Source organism: Mus caroli, unplaced genomic scaffold, assembly GCF_978045245.1.
Source record: "Mus caroli unplaced genomic scaffold, Mus_caroli_1 scaffold_10, whole genome shotgun sequence".
In the NCBI taxonomy this organism is placed as follows: domain Eukaryota; kingdom Metazoa; phylum Chordata; class Mammalia; order Rodentia; family Muridae; genus Mus; species Mus caroli.
Window position 1 is genome coordinate 2,882,628 of NW_028227265.1, and position 24,823 is coordinate 2,907,450.

At 45.4% G+C, this 24,823-nt stretch overlaps 2 protein-coding genes across 3 annotated transcripts in view; one reads left to right on the plus strand and one right to left on the minus strand.

Moving 5' to 3' along the window:
* Tarbp1 (tRNA guanosine 2 -O-methyltransferase TARBP1) overlaps positions 1 to 16,602 on the plus strand; it is a 47,927-nt gene extending 31,325 nt beyond the window's left edge. The window contains exons 20-30 of one of the 2 annotated variants that reach the window (XM_021170959.3): positions 1,167 to 1,287; positions 3,102 to 3,212; positions 5,187 to 5,336; positions 7,159 to 7,245; positions 7,997 to 8,193; positions 10,911 to 10,992; positions 12,806 to 12,977; positions 13,509 to 13,700; positions 13,833 to 13,957; positions 14,259 to 14,395; positions 14,679 to 16,602. In XM_021170959.3, the coding sequence (XP_021026618.1) occupies positions 1,167 to 1,287; positions 3,102 to 3,212; positions 5,187 to 5,336; positions 7,159 to 7,245; positions 7,997 to 8,193; positions 10,911 to 10,992; positions 12,806 to 12,977; positions 13,509 to 13,700; positions 13,833 to 13,957; positions 14,259 to 14,395; positions 14,679 to 14,847 (1,543 nt within the window). In that variant the 3' untranslated portion in view covers positions 14,848 to 16,602. Of the gene's footprint in view, positions 1 to 1,166; positions 1,288 to 3,101; positions 3,213 to 5,186; positions 5,337 to 7,158; positions 7,246 to 7,996; positions 8,194 to 10,910; positions 10,993 to 11,185; positions 11,281 to 12,805; positions 12,978 to 13,508; positions 13,701 to 13,832; positions 13,958 to 14,258; positions 14,396 to 14,678 lie in introns of those variants that run through there. The other variant, XM_029480695.2, reaches the window with a different exon arrangement.
* On the minus strand, positions 16,097 to 19,350 carry Coa6 (cytochrome c oxidase assembly factor 6). The gene is made up of 2 exons (XM_021170803.3): positions 19,002 to 19,350; positions 16,097 to 16,837 (listed from the first exon to the last, which is right to left on the minus strand). Exons 1-2 carry the CDS (start codon positions 19,143 to 19,145, stop codon positions 16,742 to 16,744), a joined length of 240 nt encoding a protein of 79 aa, XP_021026462.1. The 5' UTR covers positions 19,146 to 19,350; the 3' UTR covers positions 16,097 to 16,741.
* Positions 19,351 to 24,823: the final 5,473 nt, after the last annotated feature.

Genomic DNA, 24,823 nt, shown 5'->3' on the forward strand with positions numbered 1-24,823 from the left:
GAGGAGGTGGGGCTTGTGCCGTGGCACATATATAGATGTCAGAGGACGACTCTGTACAGTTCTGTCCCTCCACCTCTATGTGGGTTTTGAGTGTGGAACTTTGGGCAGCCAGGCTTGCTTGTCAAAAGCATTCTTCCCATGAGCCATCTTACCAGCCCTAAATTGAATATTTTTGGAGCTTATCAAATACTTTTTATTCAAGTCTTATTTTCTCATCTTCTCTCATAAACCTGCATGTGTGTTTGAAATATGAAAAGATTACGAAATCATTTTATTGTGATTTTAGAGTTAAAGCCAACAGGTGATTGCTGTGAGTGTTTATAGCAAGTGTTCACTCCAGGGCTAGCTGTACTTTAAGTCATCTGCCATGCTTCCCTAAATGTGAGCAGTTATCATTGCTTCAAAGACTTTTACTTATGTGTCTCTATGTGCATTTGTTCATGTGCATGTGCGTACAGACACCTACAGAGCCCAGAGGAGGGTGTTGAGGGTGTTAGATCCCTGGAGTTGGAGTTCCAGGAGGTTGTGAGCTTCTTGATGTGGGTGCTGGGAACTGAACTCAGGTCCCGCAGGCAGCTAGTACATCTCTCCAGCCCAGTTAATGTTTTTCATTGTTTTCATTTGCTCGGCTGGTTTAACATAGAAGTCAGAGCGTCACTTTCAAGTGGGTATTGCCACGTGCTTATTGTTACATTAAAGTGATATCTATTAACATTGGAAGAGATCACCTGAGGTATGGAAAATACCAACAGTTTCACTTTGATGCAGATGGGCAGACATTCAGAGCACATGGGAAATACAGTATAGTGGGAGACAGAGACAGGCCATGGAGTTGTGAGCCCATACTCTTGTTTTTGTTCCTCTTTCTCACACTAGGGTCTGGGGATAGGGGTGTGTGTGTGTGTGTGTCTGTGTCTGTGTGTGTGCACACGTAGATCCTTGAGGTCTAGGTGGATCTGTGCCCATTCTGTGCTTTTTCTATGGAATACTCTGTTGTTGTCTGCTGTCTCCCAATTCAAAAAGACGTTCATTAAATCTAGGCCTATGTAATCTCAAGCCTGTTTCAGAGGAGGGCTTGGTACTTGCAATGGCTTTTGGTACAAAATGTGGACGCATATTTTTACCTCTAAAACATATTAACATAGTTTATCATTTTGTATTTTAAGTGCTAAGAGAGAAGATTATTACGTGAGAATCTGTGCCATCAAATTCTTGTGTCTGCTAGATGGCTCCGATGTGTCCCATAAGTTGTTCTTAGAAGCTCTTGCCATCAAGCTCTTGGATAAGGTAAGGAGGAGCCTTTATCCTGCTTCGAATTAATTCTGCTCTCAGCAGGTCATGGTCTAGAACTTGCCCTTTATTTGACCCAAACATGTGGAGACATGGAGTATTTCTAAACACCTTTTACCACATAAAGCCTGATGGTGTTGCTCTGTGGTTTTGATTAAGGCTTCGTTAGTTAGTACCTATCTACCTAAGCCTCCCAGGTTTGGTTCCCTTGGCCCTGTAGCCTTCACCTGTGTATCTTTGGTTGCCAGTCCAGACATGTTGCGTTTCCCATGTTACATGCACACACTATGTATGAGATTATGTAGACATCCAGGAAGGGGCAACCTGAGGGGATCTGAGAATCCCTCAAACACTGCTGTGTTCGTTACTTTTTTTTTTTTTTTTTTTGTCATGAAAAAAGACAGGAGAAACACACCTTAAGGAAGGATGGGTTTATGTTGGCTACTGGTTTGCAAAGTGCAGTCCACCATGACCAGGAAGGCTGAGGTAGCCACTATGAGCCCATGGTCAAGGAAGCAGAGAGAGGTGAATGTCCGTGTTCAGCTCACTGCCTCCTCTGGTCAGTCTAGGACCAAGCTCATCAAATCACACAGCCCACCCACATTTAGAGTGGGTCTTCCCACCTCAACCTAACCTAAAGCCTCTCTCACAGACATACTCAGCATCTTCTCTGACTTCAGTGACTCTACATGGTGTCCAGCTGCAGTGTTAACCAACACAGTTACCTGTCTTAAGACTCATCGCTGTCAGGCTCAGATCAGGTTCCTGGTGTTTCTGTGGGATTGATGAAAATTTCTTACTCATGGAGGTAAAAATGACCAGCTTTTCTGTGTCTGCCAGATCATCTGCCAAGTCACCTATGACCCTTACGGGTTCTGAAGGATGGGTTCCAGAAATCTGGGAGAAAACAGAAAGGATGGCATTGAGTGTAGTCAGTATGAAAGTGGAACCTGGGGCCTTGTATGTACCAGGTGATTGCTCTACCAAAGAGCTGTGTCCTGGTTCCTTTATTCCTCAAGTGGACAGAGTTCCATCCTGCTGCCTGACCTCACAGGCGCTTGAGCTAATATAGAACCTTAGTCACGGGTCTTACTTAAAACAGGACTGTTCACAAACTTTGTTTTCTGAATGGAGAAGGCCAGCTTTGGTATAGAAAACCTAGGAAGGATTTTTCATGGAGAACAAAAATGCCCTGTCCTTCCTTGTGGAAGCTGGATGTGGGGACTCTCTCAGAGGAAGCGGCGTTTCATTGGCTACCTCGAAGCTGGTTAGACCTGAAAGTAGAGGAGCTGAACTTTATCTAGAAAGGTCTCTGAGAAGTGAAGACATGCCCACCTTTGATGAAAATGACCCCAGAGATGCTTGACGGACTTTTCGTCTTAAAGGAAATGGACAATATGTATAACATTCTTCAGTGGCTTCTTGGGTCAGCAGTGACTTGGTGACAAAGGTCTCCCTCCAGGAGCTGAAGCTCTAGCTTGGTAGTAGAAAAGGAGTCCCTGGGTTCAGACCCTGGGAAGGTGGGCTGCTTGGCTGATTTTGTTGAAAGCCAGAAAGAAAAGCTCTGGGATGCAGGAGGACATGGTGCTGCCACCGTGTGTCTGGAGGTGGCATTGAACGATTGCCCTCTTAGTGACATTGGAATTGAACTGCAGCAGATTCAAATCCAAATAGGACAAAGGGGCAGAAACAGACATGTGTAGAATGCTGCTTTGTAATACTTTTCAGGTTTGAAGTTGTCTCTGATACTGTTCTTAGTCACAGATGTGGTAGGAGGCTTACCCTGACCGATTCCCACCCTGTCTCTTCAGGATGAGTCAGCATCCAGGTCCAGAACTCGATACCATGAGAACTCCCTCCAGCACCGGGTGAAGAACCGTGTGTGGCAGACTCTGCTTGTCCTCTTCCCTGCATTTGATCAGGTGTGATAGTTCTCATGTTCTGTGTCTTAGTTAGTGTTTCTGTTGCTGCAAAGAAATACCATGACCAAAAGCAAGTCGGGAAGGAAAGGGTTTATTGGGCTGTTCATCACCAAAGGAAGTCAGGACAGAAGCTCAAACACAGCAGAAACCAGGAGGAAGGAGTTGATGCAGAGGTCATAGATGAGTGCTGCTTACTGGCTTGCTTCCCCTGTTTTGCTCAGCCTGGTTTCTTAAAGAGCCAGGACCACCAGCCTAGGGATGGCACCGCCCACAGTGGGCTGGGCCCTCCCCTATTGATCACTAATTAAGAAAATGGCTTACAGCTGGATCTCATTTGGAGGCATTTCCTCAACTGAGGCTCCTTTCTCTCTTATGACTCTAGCTTTTTGTCAAGATGTAAAATTCCTTTCATTAAAAAAAAAAATCTGTGTATGAGTGAGGCAGAAACAAAGAGAGAGGGAGAATGAAGGGGAATATGAGAAAGAGACAGAGAGAAAGGAGCCTGACACAGAGAGCCTGACAGTCTGAGTTCAGTCCTTGGGACCTACATCATGGAAGGAGAGAACTGAGTCCCAAAAGTTGTCCTGACCTCTCCATATGTACACACACACCCATTCACCCATACCCATACACACACACACTAACTAAATATAGTTTAAAAATCTTATTTTTGACATTTTTCTACCAAAATTTTCTTACCAAATTTACCAAAAAAAAAAAATTCTTACTAAAAGACTCTACAAAAATCTTCTTTAAGATAAAAAAGTGTAGCTGGGCTTGGGGCGCACACCTTTAATCCCAGTGCTTGGGAGGCAGAGGCAGGTAGATTTTTGAGTTCAAGGCCAGCCTGGTCTACAAAGTGAGTTCCAGGACAGCCAGGGCTATACAGAGAAACCCTGTCTTGAAAACCCCCTCAAAAAAGAAAAAAAAAATAAAATAAAAAAGTATAACAGGCATTATTTTTAAGTAAGCCTATTAAATGTTATATAAAGTGTTTATGCAAATAAGTGCTTTCTCCCGATGTTTACATGTGCATCATGTGAAGAGGACAGGTGAGGGAGAGGTAAAGTTGGAGCTCAAGGTCTAGTCCAAAGAACAACTGGGAGTTGGGGTAGGGGTGGACATAGAGCTGAGAGACCAGAGCACAGGTTGATGGATGCATTCACTGTCTGGAGCTTTGCTCCTTATCCGGGTGTTTCTGAGCTGCTGGGTCTAAGCATGAAATAAGCTGCACATGAGTGCTGCCACTTAAGAACAAGGCTGAGCCCTGGGGTGATGATGGCTCAGTGGGAGGACTTGAGGTCACTCCGCAGTACCCACATGAAAATCCAAGCTTGGTAGCACACTGTCATCCCATTGCTTCGGAAGTGGAGATGGGAGGAGCCCTACAGCTTGCTGGTCAGCCAGTCTATCCAAATTGGAGAGACTCTGCCTCAGAAAATAAGGTGGAGAGTGACTGAGGAAAACACCTGACACTAATGACCTCTGGCCTCCTTCCATATGTATGTATCCATACTCACACCTGCACACGAGTCCATGCACATGTGAACATTTACATACAATGCACCACCCACAGAAATGAGGTAAGTTATATAACTTAGGAAAATTATTAGACTTCTGTATCTTTCCCTGTCAAAACCTAGATGATCAAAACCTTCATCATAGAATTGAGGTGTTCACTAGAAATGCTCTAGTACAAAGTCAGTCTTATATTTTATGTGAGTGAGTGTTTTTTGGCATGTGTCTGTGTACTGTCTGTGTACAGTGTCCACAGGAGAGGTGCCAGATCTCCTGGAACTGGAGTGACAAGTCTGCGCTCTGGGAAGTGCACCCAGGTCTTCAGCAAGAGCAGCCTTTTAACTGCTGAGCCATCTCTTCGGCCTCAGCTGAGGAGGGTTTTTTTTTTTTTTTTTTTTTTTTTTTATTGAAAAGTTAATAGTGTGTTAACAATTTAATGTATGCTTTCTCCTTTAGAACTTCTTACATGGGATTATTGATAAGGTCTTTCATGCTGGCTTCACCAACAATCAAGCGTCCATAAAATATTTTATTGAGTGGCTTATTATATTGATTCTTCATAAATTCCCTGAGTTTCTTCCAAAGTTCTGGGCGTGTTTTTCTTATGTAAGTAAAGATTTTCTTGCGCTGTTCTGAACTAGGAAAGGTTGTGGCTGTGGAGGTGCACCTCACTTCAGTGCCTGTTTCTGTCCCTTAGTGACTGTAATGTTGACACTGTAGTTTCTAAATGTGCATCCTGAGTGCAACTGGGCAACAGAAATCCCCCAAGTCTGTCTTGAGTGTGTTGTGATTTGTTCTAATTTTGACAAAGTAAAGGTGGGAAAGGCTTTTGCTATTAAGATGTAAGGGAGGCTGTGTATGGTGTTGCACACCTGTTATCCCAGCACTCGGGAGTCTGAGGCGTGGACATCAGAATTTCCAGACCAGCCTGGGCTGTGTAGTGAGGCACTGTCTGAGACAAAACAAAACAAAGAAGCAAAGCAAATGGACGCTGTGTAATACCAAGCCGTGTCCTGGCTTGATGCTAGAAATAAGGGAGGTGAGGAATGAATTGCTTCTTTCCCTTTGAAAAGAGCTTTAGAAGGGAAATTTCAAACAGCCAAAATAGAGGGTCTCTGAGGGTTTTACTGCTATGAACAGACACCATGACCCAGGCAACTCTTATAAGGACAAAATTGGGGCTGGCTTACAGGTTCAGAGGTTCAGTCAATTACCAAGGCAGGAACACCACAGTTTCCAGGTAGGCATGGTGCAGGATAAGCTGAGTGTTCTAATCTTAATCTGAAGGCCGCTAGGAGAGGGCCTGGCTTCCTGGCAGATGGGACAAGGGTCTTAAAGCTCATACCCATAGTGACACACTTCCTCCTCCAAAAAGGCCACACCTCCAGGTAGTGCCACTCTCTGGGCCAAGCATATTCCAATCGCCACAGAGGGTACAGAAGGAAACACTTGACACCTAGCCAAGGACAACCATCAGTTCATGACTGTTCTGTCTCATGTGAGCTGGCACCAACTCTCACCTCACCCCTCCCCACATCACTCCTTATAGCTCTGATAAAATTCTGACAAAAGCAACCTCAGGAAAAAGGGGTTCACTCTGGCTCACAGTTTGAGGGTGCAGACCGTCATGGTGGGTAAGGCATGGTGTCAGGAGTGTGAGGTCACGTTACATCTGTAGTCAGGAAGCAGGAAGGGATGAATGGTGATGCTCAGTTCATTTTCTCCCCCAACTAAGTTAACCTAACCTAGATCATCCCTCACCTGTGTGCCCGGAGTCTTGTCCCTTCTGTGACTCTAGGTCTAAACAGCTGACACTATTAACCTCACCTTGTTCTCATACTGTGTGAAAATCACATTTGATATGAGTGTTGGTGGCCGTAGTAGGCTCTTTGCCCTCCTGGATCCCATCCCTGTTACTATGATTGAGCATAAACACCCAGGTCACCCAGGTTTGGGTTGCTAGGATACTCAACACCTACCTAGCAATGTAAACAGCATCTGTGCTTGGTGGTTCTACACCCTGAGAGTCTTGATAGCCATATGTTTCTGCAAGGGCTAGGGCTCCAGATGGCATTTCTTCCCCATGGCTGTCACCATGTATGCAACAGCAGGACAGTCCCAAGGGTCAGTGAGACTCTCACCTCCTCTGCCCTGTGTCTTTATTTATCTTGTTCTTTTCACCAGCTTCCTCTATGTCCTGACCCAAGTCCCCACTCCTGTCCGGTAGGCCTGGCCCAGGGGCTTGGTACAGTGAGGCCATTCAGTGCTGTCTGACTGTTCGCTCAGCATTGCCTGCATTACCTTGGGCTGCAGGGAGTGCCCGTACGCAAGGCAAACTCAAGCTGCTTCCTCCTACCTCTGCTGGTCCAGGAGCCTCTGCTCACAGTTAAGCCCCAAATAATGATTTTTCTATCTCATCTTCTATCAGGGTGAAGAAAAAATTAAGGCAAGCATTTGTACATTTTTATCTGTTTTATCACATTTGGACATCATTGTTCAGAATATTCCAGAAAAGGTAAGTTTTGAATTATTTGCAAGGAGAATTTATGAACTTGGGATTCTAATATAAAAAAGATTGTATTTGTACAGTTTTGTTGTTGTTTGTTTCATGGTTAGTTGTCTTTGGAATGTGTTTCTTCCTTATTTTATTAGATACTAAAGAATTCCTTACAATGCCATTTGATCATACCCACCCCTCCCCCAGTCCTCCCAAACCACCCTCCTCTCTAACTGACCTTAAACTGTCAAGTGTCCTTAGGGGTTTAGCCCAGACTAACCCTGAACTTCTGATTGTCCTGCTACCACTTCTCAAGTACCCCATGCCTGCTTCTTAATTCTGACTCTGAGTGGTTCCAGGTGGCTGTTAGGGAGTTAAGAGCTCAGCACTTGATGGAGGAAGGTGGGTACCTCAGGTTCCCCGAAAGTGGGACTCCTATAGGGCGCTTCCTTACCTTTCAGCCTAGGTCAAGTAATAAGGTGGGGGTCACATTTCTAGAACATAATGACCCTGTCACACCAGCATGAAGATTGATGTCAACTTAGGTTGTAAGAGTGGGGGACATATTGTAGCCATTAGAAGAATGGGGACACTTAATACTGTTTTCCTTGAGACAGTTGTGAGTGCTTCTGAGCTCATTTGCCTGGGAGGAAGAAAGCCCCACAGCCAGGCTAGTGAAAGGCTGGCAAGAGCTGTCAGCCCTCCATTCTTTACAGCCTTCCTCATGCTGTCACACTTCCCCCTCAAGCTGTTTCTTCTGTCTTTGCAGAAGCTGGTTCTGAAGCAGGCTCTCACCGTTGCCCTCCAGTGGTGTCTGAGTCACAATTTCAGTGTTCGGCTCTATGCTCTCGTAGCCCTCAAGAAGGCCTGGCATCTGTGTAAAACACTGCAGTTTGAAGAGTGTGGCGCCTGGACCACAGTCATCGAGTGCAGCCTCAGCCAAGCAGAAAGCATGCACGGAGCAGGGTGAGGACGCCTCACCTGGTTGTTCTCTCCAGCAGAGCCTTAAGGAGCCTTGTTATCCTTTTCTCTGTCACTGTCCAACACTGGGCCAGATTGGGGTTTTATACTCATGGCTCCTACATAGCAGGCAGGCAGCCTGGAGGAAGCCAGACTGACTTCAGAGTGGCCCCTCACCCCTCTGCTGCCCACTTCCAGTTGAGCATTGCTTTCTGTGGTGAGGTCATGGCTGCCTGGTGAGCACTGAGCTGTTTTCTCTACCTGTGGATCCTAGATTAATGTCCTTGGTCCCTAAAAATATTTGGCTCAGATCATATATATATTATATTATTATTATTATAATATATATAATTATTATTATTAATAATAAAACTCCTAGTCCCAAATAGGGACACAGTCAGTGAGAATCAGGCATTCTGAGCTTTATGCTTTCTCTGTTCTCTAAGTGCACACCCCTCTTTGAGACCTCTGTGGCCGACACATACCTCAGCAGGCCAGGTAGACAGAGGTCCTGTCTTTATGTGGCTCAGTCAGGTAAAGAGGGCCATCAAGTAGTCACCCCAGTGCACAGGCCTTTCAGTAGTTGATAAGAATGCAGAGGGCACCATGGTGAATACATGTGACTTAGAGAAGTCCTTTGACCAACATCATCTGTGACTTCCAAAACAGCAGGAATTGGTGAGTGAAAAGAGATTTCTGGGTAAGAGAAGCAGCTTTAGGAATTAGAGATTGGTGGCAGGTGGGTCACTGGCCAGTTCTGGGGACAGAGGGCAAGTATCTAGGTATTCAAAGAACTGAAGAGTTAGGATGACAGTGACCAGTACCTGTAGGCCTTGACTTTGGGTAAGGTCCAGGGTAGTCTGCATAGTGAGAGGAAAACTGCTCACTCAGACCTGATGCTGGTGAGGGGATAAATGGACAGGAGCGAGGAGAGTGTGAGAGAAGACAGGCTCAGTGTAACAACACAGCTGGGGACTGCACCGGCAGCATGAGCAGGGATGGAACCTGGAGAGCAATGCGCTGAGTGCAGCAGTATGGATAGGAATGGAACCTGGACAGCAACGGGTATAGCACACAAGTGGCAGACACCTGTGACCTCTCTGCAGATGGTTGTCTGGGGTTCCTTATGTTTGTTTAGATGCTTGGAATGTTTAAAGTACTTCTTGTCATTCATTTTTTCGAAAACATGGGCAGTGAGGAAAGTGAGGTACAAGGAACTTATGTAGAAAATTCTTGTAAAGTATAAGAAGTCTCGTAGCCTGAAAGTGCTGCCCAGTTCCTGCCGGTGGTCCCAGTTCTAAATGGCTTGTTCTGTCACGTGACTTTTGCCTTTCACACCTGGTGGCTGGGTTTGCCTTGCTCATAGCTGGTGCATTTAGATTTTGTGGGTGGACACTGTTTAGCTGTGCTGTGTGTCTTCAGCGTGAAAACCACAGCCTACGTCAGATTCTAGGAGAGAAGGGTCCACTGCCAAAGACACAGGGACCCCAACCCCAGAGGTGATGGGTGTTTTGGGTCTGTATTATGTGATTGAGTTTGAGGCTAGCCTGGGCTACACAGTGGGAGTGTGTTCTCCACCTTCTTCATGTTCATGAACAATGCCTGTGTTTGACACTCAGAGACCCGGGTTTTATTCCTTTTGTTGTTTGGTTTTTGGGTTTGTTTGTTTTTGTATGATTTTGAAAGCATTATTTAGTTTTTCTGTTCATCCTTGAGTTCCATTTCAAAATATAAAACTCTGTGGGTAGCTGAGTGGTAGAACACATTCTGAAGGGCATGAGGCCTGGGTTCAAGCCCCAGTTCTGCAAAGAACAACAAAGCAAAACTGTTTTGTTTTTTGATTTTTGATAGAGTGTCTTGGCTATGTAGTTGAGGCTGGTTTATTCTCCTGGCAATCCTCTTGCCTGTTTACTGAGTGTTGGAATTGTGAGCACCACAGTGCCTAGTTTAAAGGGAGGAGGAGGAAGAGGAAGAGGAGGAGGAGGAGGAGAGAAGCAAACAAAAAAACTAGGCACAGTCGAATGTATTTGTAATCCCAGCACTTGGAGGTAGAGACATTCAAGATTGTCTTCAGATATCTGAGTTCAAGGCTATCCTCATGCACCTGAGACTCTATCTCAAAAACCACAGCCAACGTGAGAACATTTCTATGTGGCAGTTTATCTATGTGGCAGTTTAAAATACACACTGCATGCTGGGGACAGGGCTCAGGGGCAATGTGTTCACCTGGAATACACAAGGCCCCAGGGATTAATCCCCAGTAGCTCCTTGTTAGTGACTGATAAACAGCCATACGCAAGTTACAGAAGGAAGAGTTTGTCTTGGCTTATGGTTCTAGGGTGATGTGTTCACCATGCTGAGGATGCCTGACAGCAAGCAGCAGCAGGAGGAAGCTGAGAGATCACAACAGGGAACAGAACTGGAAATAGGGTGGAGGTGTGAACTTTCAAAGCCCGCCCTCAGTGATGTTCTTCCTCCAGCAAGGCCATAAACCTAAACTTCCCCAAACACCACCTACTGGGGACCAGGGGGTTCAAATATATAAGCCTGTGGGAACGTTTCTCATTAAACCACAACCTCAGAGGCAGGCAGACAGAGGCAGAACTAGAACATACATACATTAATGTTGGAGAGTATGTACTATGAGTCCGGGATAGAGAAATCTTTAAGGTACTGTACTGACTTCCTCTCCAGAGCTGTTTCCTCCCTGTCCTCCCCCTCAGGAATGCCAGGAAGAACTGGCAGCGCATCCAGGACCATTTCTTCTTCTCCACCTTTCACCCCCTGAAGGACTACTGTCTGGAGGTAAGCTGAGAGCACAGCATGTAGTCTGTCTGCTGTCTGCAGTCCTGATGCTCTTTCCTGCCCCAGCTGTTGAAGGCTGCGATGAGGTTCATCCTCTGTCCCCTTGACCCTGTGACGCTGTGAATGTGCTTGCGGTTCATCCCTCAGCAGTGACAACTGGCTAGTCATTTCTCACTTTCTATCTCTCTGGCAGTGTCTGGCTTGTAAACCTTGGAAGGGAATATTTAACTCTAAGCAAAAATCAGAACAGATTTCTGAAAGGAAGTGAGTGAGAGAACATGTGTGCAGGTGAGACTCTTTTGTACTGAAGCCCATTACCAATGCAAGAACAAAAGATCTCTTGTTAATGGCAGTTGATCCTTTTAGGTCTTGGGTAATGAAATGTATGGCAAATGGTGCTCCGCTTTGCTGAAAGTAGCAGAGTGCTTACGTAATTTTAAAAATTGCCAACATACACATTGCAGTTAAAATAAATGACATCAGAATGTAAATTCCTAAAATTTAGAGGACCAGGCATTCTTAAACCCTTTTCAGCTCCAGTTACAGCACTGTGCTACCTACCTAGCTCTGAAGGGAGAGTACCTGACCCGAGTGACTTTTCCTCTGGGGGGTCTATATTGGGAGCCTAGCTACACACACACATAAACACATATACACACATACATACATACATACATAGAAATACATACACACACACAAACGAACGAATGCTTTCTGTCACACTACCGATATCATTCTTCTCAAGATAAGACCTAGTAGGATTTTTCACTATCATACACTTTGTTGCTGCTTCTCGGCTCCAAGCCCACTCTGCTGATACCTTTCTAAGGACTCTCTAGCACCCCATCCACCTTTTCCAAGGCTGACCCCAAGCTCTGAGTTCTTTCTTCTTCCTCTCCCCACTGCCAGCCTTGCTTTCTGCTGTTCTTGTCTTCAGCAATACCAGGTAGAGTGGGCAAGCAGCAGTGGGAGCTATGTGTGTAGACTGCCAGGCCGGGAGCTCATGGTCCACCAGACTCTGTCACCAAGCCTTAGTGTTTGCAGCTGGGCTTAGGAGGCCCAACTGATAACCATTACTGTTCATCGTGATACCAGTTTAAATTTGCATAAATATGGCTAGCATGAAACAAACCATATTTGCCTTAGAACTACCCTGAAAGAAGCCATATCTGCCTTAAAACCACCCTTACATGTGCAGTGGGTGTCATTTTACTTTTAAGTTGCCTGTTACTTGGGGTTTTTTTTCTCTCACATGCCTTTCCATGGTTGAGAGTTCTTCAAGAGGGAGGAACAGAAGGTGGCTTTATAGGCTCCATTTTACCCACCTTCATACACATGATGAACCAAAGCTGACAAAGCCTTCACAGCTCACTCCATGTCACACAGTGAGTTACACTGTTGAGCCAGGATACAGGTTTTGGATGTCTGCAGTGTAACTGAGCATGGGATGAGTGTCTGGTGGCCAGGACACTGCCTTTAGGTCTATGCTTCTCTTTAGTGATAACGCCCTTTGAAGCATGGTGTGCTCTTGATAAGAGCATAGTAGTCACATGTCGTTAGTGCTGGAGAGGCCCTACATGCCCTTGGGGGGGGGTCCCTAAGTGAATCTCTGAATGTCCTAGGGCAGAGTGAAGCATACCTCCAGAGGTACGCAGGCCTGAGAGCCTGCAAGTTGAGGATGGCTTGAGAGAAGCACTAGCATTAATAAAACCTGGGGTTTTTTTTTTTGTTTGTTTGTTTTGTCTTTTTTGTTTGGTTTTTTCCCCCCTCTGTTTTTTAAGGAAAATAATAGATTTTACAACTCTCTTTTCAGACCATATTTTACACGCTCCCACGGCTCTCGGGTGTCACTGAAGAAGAGTGGATCGCCTTGGATAAATTTGCCAACTTCACAGACATCCCTTCCAATGCAGGGTCCCAGTGGTACCTGTCTGGGACTGCACTCGGTGAGCTGAGTCCAGGAGACTGGTCCCAGCAGGACCAAGGTAAGGGAGCTTCCTTTTACCCTGGTTCATTGGCGAGGGCTCCCAACTGCTGCTCTAGAACTGGTCTTGATTTTGTTTCACTGACCTGGGTCTCTGCCTCTACTTAGAGAAGTCAGGCACACGTGTGGCTTGGCTCTGACCAGGACTTTCAGCTGAATGCTCACTTTCCAGACAGCTCATCTTTCTATAATGATGGTGGCTTCCTTCAACAGAGCAGATCTCTGGATCCTGGTCCTTCTGGGTCTGGTTAGGCAAGCATTCTGTACTTTCCCCACAGCCTTCCCTCTTCCAGTGACAATCAGGGTTCCCTGTAAAGTCAGTGGCTCAGTGTGTCCAGGGCAGCCTCATTCTGCTGGCTCTTCCCTCAGTTTGCCCCCCTGTGGGCACCTGCATGCATGTGTTACATATACACACAATCGGGCTGTATACAAGTGTTAACAAGAAGAAAAGAATATTTAAAAAGTACGTCTGAAGATGCAAAGAGGATTGACTCGGGCTAAGTTACATGTAGGCACTATTATTTCTTCTCAGGTTCTACTTTGGGTGAAGCAGACAGCCATTCAGAGTGGGCTGATGTCCAGAAAAAAATCATCCCATGGGGACAAAGCGCTCTGGAATCAGACCTGGAGCTCGAGTTTCAGGATCGGGCTGCCAAGCTCGGAAAGTCCATTAGCAGACTGATCATTGTGGCCTCACTCATCGACAAGCCAACCAACCTGGGAGGTAAAGTCATCTACCCTTTGTGCCTGTCTGTTCCATACACAATCCTCTAGGCAGGCTTCAGAGGAAAGGCCGGGGTGGCGTGAACCTTGTGACATGCTGGAGACAGTCTTGGTAATGAGCCATTCTGTACAGGGCTGTGCAGGACCTGTGAGGTGTTCGGGGCTGCAGTACTTGTTGTCGGCAGCCTTCAGTGTGTCAGGGATAGACAGTTCCAGCACCTCAGCGTGTCTGCAGAGCAGTGGCTTCCTCTGGTGGAGGTGAGTGTGAAGTCGCTTATTGCGTTCTGTATTTGTGGAGATGTTTTGGCGTGTAGTGTCCTTGTGCCAGTTTCTCAGTGTAATACTTCAGTACTGAGTTCCAGGTTTGGTCTGTGACCTGCGGTCGTGTGGCAGTCCCCTTAGCCACCACTCAGCAGGCTGTGATGTGGAGGGAACCTTCCTGATGCTGTCTGGTGTTCTACATTCGCTTTAAAGCCCCATTGAGTTTTAACGCTTTGTCCGCTCTCTCATGTCACAATGGAATGGTTTCATAATCCGCTTTTCTGAAATTGCCACTAAGGTGAGACCATCCCAGCTGATGGATTATCTGCAGCAGAAAAAGGCGGAAGGCTACACTGTCATTGGCGTGGAGCAGACAGCGCAAAGTTCAGATCTGGCCCAGTACCGCTTCCCTGAGAAGTCGCTGCTGCTGTTGGGGTGAGCTGATTCTCTGGTCCATGTCACTTCTCTAGGATGTTTTATGATTTACCCAGGTTCCTGTCACACAGTTTCCTATGAGCTTATAGCATTTAAGGGGACCTGCTGGTTTTCCTTTTCTCACCTGGCTGTTTTTGTAATGCCCTTACTTACTGGAATCCAGGTTGACTTAATTTATCCTTCTCCAATAGTAACATTCAGAACTCCTAAAGAACATAACAGTAAAAGGTTCTTCCTGTAATACAGGGAAACTAACATGTCTTGCTCTATTTTTCTTCTGCAGAAACGAGCGGGAAGGAATCCCAGCCAACCTGATTCAGCAGCTGGATGTGTGTGTGGAGATTCCTCAGCAGGGCATCATCCGCTCACTAAATGTGCATGTGAGCGGGGCTCTGCTGATTTGGGAGTACACCAGACAGCAGCTGCTCGGGTGCGCGGGGCCACCATCCTGAAGGCTGGGCCTCACCTGCGATCTCTCATGGTGCTATGGTGGCTTATAACCTTCTGGACTAACGAAATATTCTGAGATGTCCTGGGATTTTCTTCTTGTCTCTAACCTTGCACCTCAATGCCAAAACCTTTTCATGTGCCTTAAAGTATATATCATTATATATATTGTCTCCTTTTTAACTAACCTTTTTAAATATTTTAAGCATTTATGGGATTTTTAAAAAGGAATTTTTAAGTTATGGTCTTCTTAGAAACTGGTATTGTCAGACTGGCAGAACTAAAGTTATTATTTATGGGCACCTGTGCCCTTCTGTTTTGAGAGGCTGCCTCCTCTTCCTGCTGCTACGCACCTGTGTATTCCTGCTGAGAGAGGGAGCACATGTGACAAGACGTGAGTCAGCGCCAATGATGTTCTTTATCTTCAGGTCCTGAGCTTCATTTCCGAAGCCACGGATTGAGCCCTGGTTGTTTGTGCTAGGGTTCAATGAGATTTTCCCTACATGGTTGTGTCTCTGAGGACTATCATCATCACCCCTGTGCCGCCGAGCCACTCCTGTGAATCCCTACTGAAAGCAAGAACAAAATCCATGAATGCTTTCTGTTCAGATAAGTGCATTATTCAATGGTGATCATTATCATTGTCCAGCAAGGAACTTGTTATCCCTGGAATCCTTTGAGTAATACTTAAATGTCTCCTGAAGTTTTGATCTGCAACAGTGTTTCAAACATAGACCACCACATCTCCACACCCCCACTTCCTCCAGATGCCACTCCTGTGGTCTGAGATAACCTACATAACCTACATTATCAGTCTGGCTTCTTTCAGGTAGCCGAGTGCATTCCCAGCTCATCCAGGTCTTTGCTTGTGTTGTTGGCATTCCATCCATCAATGGGATATAGTACTTCATCTCCTGCCATAGGCATCTGGTTTTAAATGACTTGAATGATGCTGCAGGCTTTGCTTTCAGTTCATTTGCTGAGGTAGCTAGGAGTGGGGCTGGTGGGTTTAAAGGTCAGCATGTTTGACTGAAAACCTCTGTAGAGGGCTTTCCTAGTTTACAGTATCACCAAGAGTGTCTTGTTCTGCATCCCTGTCATCACTTGGTATTGTCAGACTTTAATCGAAGCCATTCTAACTGGTATCTACTGACACATCAGTATGGCATTAATTTCCATTATTCTAATATTTAATGATAAGGAGGCTCCTTTTTCCCACTTTTTAAGTGGGATCAGTTTTCTTATCAAGAATCATGAGGGGTTTTTTTTTTTGTTTTTTAATTCTGGATTCAAGTTCTTTAAGAAATGTGTCTTGTGAATATTGTCTCCACATTTGTGAGCGCATCCTTAGGTATTTTCTTAATCATCTTGGAATAGACCCAGTTTTCCCTTCCCCAATCTACATAGTTATTTCTTCTTTGTCTTACTGAACTAGGTAGCAACCCAGGTATTGTCTGATCACTGAGGACATTTGAACAAAATGTTAACCCATTGATTAACTTCTTCCAACTTCATTGTGTAGTTTTTGTATTAAAGTGCTAACTGCCAGAAGCACACAGAATAACCTATCTTAGTTTTTATTTATTTTATGTGCAACTATATTTGCCTAATATGCAGCTTTCATTCCAAAGGGGGAAAGGAAAATAAACAATGTATTTTTATAATAAACTTTTTTATATAATGATTTCATGCTTTTTCTTAGAATAGATCCCTCACTTTAATTAAGGCAGTCCTTCATAGTTTTGATGATGAGATATTCTGCTATTCCAACAATTTAGTAACTGTTATTTACAGAGAACAAGTGCAGATACGCACTGTGACTCAAGCTGCTTTTGTCCTGGAGTCATTTCTGCAAGTCCAGAGGAGTAAATTCCACTTGTGTGAAAGTCCAGAAAGAGCCTAGGAATTTTCAGTCGACTGTGAAGTCTGGAATCCTCCTGCTTCAAATTTTTCCTTGAATTTTAAGTAGTCTCTTCTTTTGTCAAAATATTTTATCTATGGAGATAAAAAGGCCTGACATTAGAGCAAGTTACGCAGCTTAGGGAATCAAAAGCACAGATTTAACGTAGCATGTTACTCAGTATCAATGATACTGAAGCAGGATTGTAGTTTGTATTCTGGAATCCTGAGTCAGGAGTCTGGTACGCTTCTTAGAAGCCTGAAGAACCATGAGTCTATCCTTCATGGCTAGTGTTTCTGTTTAGTATCCAAACGACCTGGGAACTTATGAAACAGTTTTATGCACACTGGGGCCTAGTAGGTCAGGAAACTTTCAGTTTTACAGGTGATTGCTGGCTATAGGTTCAGTGTGTCGAATAAGTTATTAACCCTGGCATTTTTGTCAACTGTTTTATCTAGAAGCACACATATCTGGGGAGGCAGACAAATGACTAACTAGTCACATTATGAAGATTTGGGTTTTTTATTCACAGCCTCCTCTCTTCATGGGGTGTAATACTGACCCAGCACCTGTAGACAGGACAAATGCAGGACCCCCCCCCCTACATGTGCACTGTGAGACTAGAAAATGCTGCTCTTGTTAAAAGCCTTCAGTGTATGCCCTAATGGACCCCCCTGCCTTGTTCACTGAGAAACCGTGTTCTCTACGTAACAGGCAGATTTGTCCCTTACAGTTCCATCTGGAAGAATGGCGCACCCTCTGGCCCAGAGTATCAAAGGTAGCCCTGACTGCCAACCCAGGTGTAGGTTTCAAACAGTTTCTGAACACAATGTTCAATCTTTAACTTCATGGGAAACAGGACTCCAGTTCAGAGTGGGTAAGGAACCGTTTGTATACAGCTCCACTAAGCCTGTCACAACACTGCTTCATCTGAAGCCTCATCCCTCCCCTTAAGTCCCTTTGGTTTGATGGCCTCTGTCCCTCTGTTGTGTCATAAATCTGATGGTCAGTCTTGAACTGACTGCACTAGAATGGGTGTTACATAAAGGATATAAGACTAAAAAGCATATGATAGCCCTCACATTTTGTGGCAAATCATTATTGTAACATCTGTCAGGAATCAATGCCCCAAGAGACAACTACATTTAAAGGTAATTAGGCATTCCATCCCAACTTAAATGGGGTGGGGCAAGCCTTACCTTCTTACAGGACTGACTGACTGATCAGAACTTGAGTGACTACAGAGAGGTTTGATTGCTGCCAGGTCTGTCTTTAGCTCTCTTAATCCCTTGCCCTCTTCTGTGACTGACATACACACCCTGGTGACAGGTGAAACCTGTAATGCTTTAACAGACCACTGGCTTCCACCAACCAGAAGGCTTCCTTTGCTGTAACAAACTTACCTTTTGTTTCCACCGTTTGTTCTGTTCCATAAGATTGCATAACACTTCTGCCAAGTGGTAGCTGGGGAAAACCTCATACTCAGTTCCTGAACCAGTCACTCATATCTGGCTACAAGACAGACTAGCCCTTGAAGCGAGAGCAGTATTTTGGTGTTGACAACAGCTTGTCCAGAACTCAGCATCTCTTGGGGTGTTTCTCCTCCTGAACCTGTGGATGCACCAGCCACCCAGAGCCCTGGTTCTCTTGTCCCTGTATAGCACAAGCCCACATCTTTCTCATAGGCCTGCTGTAGAGCAGAGTACACGTACACTTCAGGATCTTAGTTCAAATCCTCTCTCCACTACAGAGGCTGCCTCATCCTGGAGAAATGTTTCTCCTCTGATGCATGACTCCCGCGGCATAAATCTGGATGCAAGACCTCCCAAGGCTGAATTAAAAATCCTAGCGAATGAATCCAAGTGTCTCTCTCACATGGGACACTTCCCATGATCCTCCATTTCCTCCCCAACCTCTCACGCAGGTGTGTCTTTGGACACACCTCTCAGTCTTTATAGGAGTCAACACATAGGAGTCGACAGAGGCTGGGACAAGGTGAAGAGAGGGAAGAACTGATACTGAGTGAGCCAGCCTGCTTAATATGACCGGGCTCGAGGGGAGGAGCTGTGAGAAAGGCTATGGACGCCTGCAGAAGTCACAGCGCTGTACCACCAGGTCCCTTCTCCAGAGTCTGGTAGCGCTGTCATTTTCTCCAGTAATACCAACTAACTGGTGACTTCCAACGCGTGACCTTGCTCCTCAAAACCCACCCTAAGGTGAGGGTGCACGCAGGGATGTGTTGCACCCCGCGGGACTTACCCACTGCTGGGGGCAGCTGGCCTCGAACGAGCTCCTCAGCTTCTGACACCGGGCCGCGTCCTCTGCGTTGTCGTCCAGGCAGCGCCAGTACAGGTCGCGCGCGCCCCAGCATGCCTGCCTTTCCTTCATGGACGGGGCTGCCATTCCTGCCTGCAGTGGTCACGCGGGAAGCCACGCAACATGCGACCGGGGCTCAGCCTACGTGGGAGCGTGGTGCGGACTGTGTGGTTCCCGCACGGCTGTGTCGCCCTCCAGGTCCACCGACCGCACTGGGAAACTCACTGCGGAAAGTACCCGCCGCCGATTGACCTGTCCCGGCCTCCGTTTGCAAGTGGAAGGGCGGGACTTCCGGCCGAGTCCTTTTCCCCGGCGGGTAATTTCCGGCCCCAGGGGGTGTGGCCTGTGGGCGGAAACTTGTGTCTGATTGGTACCGCCCTCTGTAGCTGCGGCTGCCCAGATTGGCTGAAGAGGGACCCGGAATTGGTGGATGCGGCCAAGCCAGCACTAAGCTCAGTCCTCAGAGTGTGGTGTGAAGGAGATAGCTCACCGGAGAGGAGAGCGCCGACTCCGGGTGAGGGTGAAGCTGAGGTTGGCCGTGCTAGAGGTTCCCTGTGCTTTCTATCAATGTCAGGTTATAAGAAGTAGCCGGGCGTGGTGGCGCACACCTTTAATCCCAGCACTTGTGGGGCAGAGGCAGGCGGATTTCTGAGTTCGAGGCCAGCCTGGTCTACAAAGTGAGTTCCAGGACAGCCAGGGCTACACAGAGAAACCCTGTCTCGTATATTTATCTCATTTTATCGATATGGCTGCAATTATGACTGTGCATAATGGTACATCAAGAGCAGGCATGAATGAAATGGGAAATAAAAGCAGTGATGGTCGCAGCCAGCCACAGCTGTCTGTATATCTCTTCCCGACTGTCATGATCAAGAATTCATTGGAAACTGAAATAACAGTAGCAATTTCAGTAGTGAAGTTTAGCTCTGTAGATGACAAGAAAGTGAGGATCTTATAAACAAATGAAGTTTAACAAAGTGTACAGTCTCTAGAGAGATGGTGCTAGTAGAAATTTAAATTTGCACTGAAAATCCTTCTACAGATAAATTCCAGATAGTCCTCCAGGAGGTTCCTCTCGACTTTTACTAATTAAATCCTACCTGTATTCTTGCTACTGTTAACTTGCACTAGTTACAGAACCTCCCCAACTCTGAAATAACAAACTCTTTGGAACTCATTGATTTAAAAGAGAGAGGAAGAGGAGGGAGGGGGATAAGATGGTGTGATAATGCTTTATATGTCTCACTTAACTAAGAGGGTTTGCTGTAGAAGGATTAATGTACATGACTATGGGAGCCATCCAAGACTCTGTTGAAAGTGTTAGACATTATACATTGTATGTTCCTCTGTGTCTTTCCAATATATTAAAAAAAAAAAAAGTCCTATTCAAACAGCATCATGAAATGGATAGAAAAGACAAGTTGCAGTGCAGGCATTCACTATACCTACAAACCGTAAGACATAGAAACCTTTTTCCTTTTCTAAAGGTGCACAAGACAGATGCAACACTGCTGAGAAAATGAGCAGTCTATGCAGATACTGAATCCTCATTGGTTACCACAGCAGACTATGCAAATACTGATGTCCTCATTGGTTAGCACAGCAATCTATGGAGATACTGACAGACATCCTCACTTGTAACCACAGCAATATATGCAGATACTGATATTCCCACTGGTAACCACAGCAATAAATGCAGATACTGATATTCTCACTGGTAACCACAGCAATATATGCAGATGCTAACATCCTCATTGGTAATCATAGCAATATATGCAGATACTGATATTCTCACTGGTAACCACAGTAATATATGAAGATACTCACTGGTAACCACAGCAATATATGCAGATACTGATATTCTCACTGGTAACCACAGCCAATAAATGCAGATACTCATATCCACTACAGTATTAAGGATAAATACATAAATAGTAAATCCATAAAGGGCAGCAAAGATTATCACAACTGTTTCTAGGGCTGGGAGAGATTTGATCGGGAAGGGCACACAGAGACTGAATGTGAAGCCTTTGGGTTCTGCTCCTAGACGTTTGCTTTCTAAGCACTCTTTTAGCCATGCACATGTTTTGTTTATGTTTTTCTGCATGAATGTGTGTGCCCAGGTTTTAATAGAATGAGTAATTGGCCCAAGAGAGTTGATCATTGTTGTAATTGATCTACAGAAAGATAATAACAGCCATTATAGAGAGCTTGATTACTAAATTTTAATGTGTTTACCATCTTATATGTTCTTTCTGGCCAAAAGTCAGCCCAGGAGAATCCTGGCCTAAAGTATAGGCCCAAGAAGGGTTATCATTGTTGGGATTGATCTACAGGAAGAAAATTATGACCACCATATAAAATATGATTATTGAATTTAATGTGTTTACCATATCTGTTCTTGGGCAGTGTTTAGTGCTAAATACCACTCATGCAGCCACACAGTTCTTCCATGTCTGTGATGAGACTGAGGCAGAGAGGAGACATACTGCCAAAATGAGTGTACTGCAGTCGGGTTCCTGACTTATCCCCTCAGGAGATTCAACCACCAAAAAGGAATCTAGAGGTTTGAGTGGACAACAGCAAAGTCCACGTGCACATTATCAAAATGTTGCAGACAACAGGGCCAGTAAAAGAATGTAAGTGTCACAAGAAGGTGGCAGGTGTGCAGTTGCCCAGCCCGGGTATAAAATGGAGAGCCAGTGAAGAGAGGTCAAGGGCAAGGGTGGAAGGCAGGCCGTGCTGGCAGCTCCAGCCACAAGAAATTGTGCGAGTCACCCAGTCTGAACCGAGTGGATCCCCAAACTCCTGGTGGGTAGGGCAGGACAGACTCAGTCGTACTGAAAACAAGGGTGTTGTTTTTCTGTCGCTGCCCACAGACTTTTATTTATACTCTGCTTTTCAAAGCAGTTATCAGAGACACCTACTCAGGAACACAAATGGGGCAGATTCCTTTGACTTCAGTGTTGCTACACACCCTTCTGAACACCAGGTCCATCTGTCCTGGTGTTCTCCTCCTGTTAACTGGAGATGTGCTGCAAGGTTTCACCTCCCCTCCCCTCTCCTCCTCTCCCCTCCCCTCCCCTCCCTTCCCCTCCTTCTCTTTGTCTCCCCCCCCCCCCCAGCCCTTATTTTCCTTGGCGAGTTGATCTAACCTCACAGCTTCAGTTACTATTTCTGTCAGAAAAGCAAGACCAGGTTTGGGCCTTAAAATAAACATTCCTTTTTCAGGTCCCCAGTGGACAGCTCCACTAATTTGTTTTTGAAACGTCTGCACTGGGTCTGTCTATTCATCTCCTGTCTTTCATCTATCATTTACCCCCTATTATTAAATCATCCATTGACTCTCTATCCCTATTATTTGTGCGTATCTAGCATCTGTTGTTGCTCTGTTTCTACTTTTGTCTCTGTGTATCTAGCTGGCTATTAATTATGCAAGCATGTACATTTTATTATGTGTATGTTTTTACCCATTCATTAATCCAGTCATATGCATAGCTTGCTTTGTGCTGTTTACTCAAATTCACAGCTGTTGCCAGCCTGACATTATCTGTTGCTACTGAAAGCAGCCGATTACAGCATACCACCTGACTGTGGGCTCTACTACTACTTTTCTGATTTATTTCTAGCACTTGTTGCTATGGTTTGGATATGGTGTGAATGTGCGTAGAGGGCTAAGGTTCATGTATTGAATGATCGATCTCTTGTACGGTGGTGTTAGGAAGTGGTGTGATATTTAAGATGTGGGGCCTGGTGGAATGCTGTTGGGGACGTGGCCAAGTCAAGGACCACAGAGCCTCCCACCCATGAAGGAATGTCAAAATGTGTTCCCTCCTGATCTATATGCGAGTGTGGACAGTGTGTGCAAGAAATGTCCACCATAGCTCCACACCCAGGTATTTACAGCTTGAAAGACTGCGACCCTACAGACTCTTCTCTCTAAACCTGTCCCTTTGATCCGGCTGTATGCTTTCCTCCCAGTCGATCTGAGCAATGACCCTGCCTGTCTGTAAGCTACAATAATAAACACGCCGAGTTTTCTCCATCTGAGAACCCAGTCCAGCACCCTGTCTGTCTGTGTGTATGTGAAGCTGTCTGTCATTTCTTCATTCCCTTACTGCCCAGTCAGGTCCAACTCCCTGGATCCTTGATGGACACAGCAGAATGCCATCAGACCACTTGATGGGTACACTGTCCTCTTGAGGGATGAAGGTAGCTCTCGTGAGTCCCTGGGCAGTTCTCACATGTGAACTATCGTAAGAGAGAGACCCACCCCTCCCTGTCCTGGCACCATCTCTCACCTGTGATCTTTCCATTCTATCTGCCATGGTGCAGAGCACACATCTCACACACAGGACTTTCATTCTCCCACACTGTCAGCTAAATAAAAGGCTTTCTTTATGAATTACATTGTATTTTGTTACAACAGTGGAAAATAGACAGGTGCAGTCCTAACAGCTCACAGCTGGCTCTTTGGGCATATAAACAGTGTTGATTTTCAACGTGTAGCTTCCTTCTTCATTAGTATTCCTGGGCTTGAATTTCACTAACTTGGCAGCTCTTGGCATCCACACACCCACCTTCTGGAGCGTTTCCTTGCTGCCTTTCTCCCCAGTCCTTGACTTTCCTCATTGTGTGTCACTTGGTTTTAGTTTTAGCTCTTAAACATAGAGTTCAGTGCCTTTGAAACTCTTATGTGAGGGTCCCTGACTGTTTTTGTTTGTTCTTATTTTTTGACAGAATCTTGTGTACAGCCCATACTGTCCTGTGGAGCAGGCTGGCCTTGAACTCCTGATTCTCCTGCCTCCACCTTCTAAGTGTGGGGATTACAGACATGCCTGTGCACCACATTCAGCCTGGGTCTCTGCTCTTGGTGGTGACCGTAACCTATCTCATTTTCACTGACTCTGGAAATGTTTGGAATTATCCCAGCATTTAGCTAGGTTTTGGTAGGTTTCAGGCAGGAGTTTGAAGGGCTCATGTTGCTTACAGCTTGTATATAGAAGTTGGGAGTCCTCCTTAGAATGGGGAACAAAATACCCACTAAAGGAGTTACAGAGACAAAGTTTGGAGCTAAGATGTAAGGATGGACTATCCAGAGACTACCCCACCCAGGGATCCATCCCATAATCAGCCACCAAACCCAGACACTATTGCATATGCCAACAAGATTTTGCTGAAGGGACCCTGTTATAGCTGTCTCATATAAGGCTATGCCAGTCCCTGACAAATACAGAAGTGGATGCTCACAGTCATCTATAAGATGGAACACAGGGCCCCCAATGAAGAAGCTAGAGAAAGTACCCAAGAGCTGAAGGGGTCTGAAACCCTATAGGTAGAACAACAATATGAACTAACCAGTACCCCCAGAGCTTGTATCTCTAGCTGCATATGTAGCAGAAGATGGCCTAGTTGGACATCACTGGGAAGAGAGGCCCCTTGGTCTTGCAAATTTTATATGCCCCAATACAGGGGAATGCCAGGACCAAGAAGCGAGAGTGGGTGGGTAGGAGAGCAGGACGGAGGGAGGGTATAGGGAACTTTCAGGATAGCATTTGAAATGTATATAAAGAAAATATCTAATAAAAAATAAATAAATGAAAAGAAAATAAGTTGGGAGTCATGCTGAGACACAGTGTGTTCTGTCTTCTGTTTTGACAAATGGATGTTCACAGGGCAACATTAAAAATGTGTAAAAGCATTAGTGTTTAATAACTAAAAATTGCCAAATATCAAAGTTGTTTATCTGAGTTAAATTAATATTG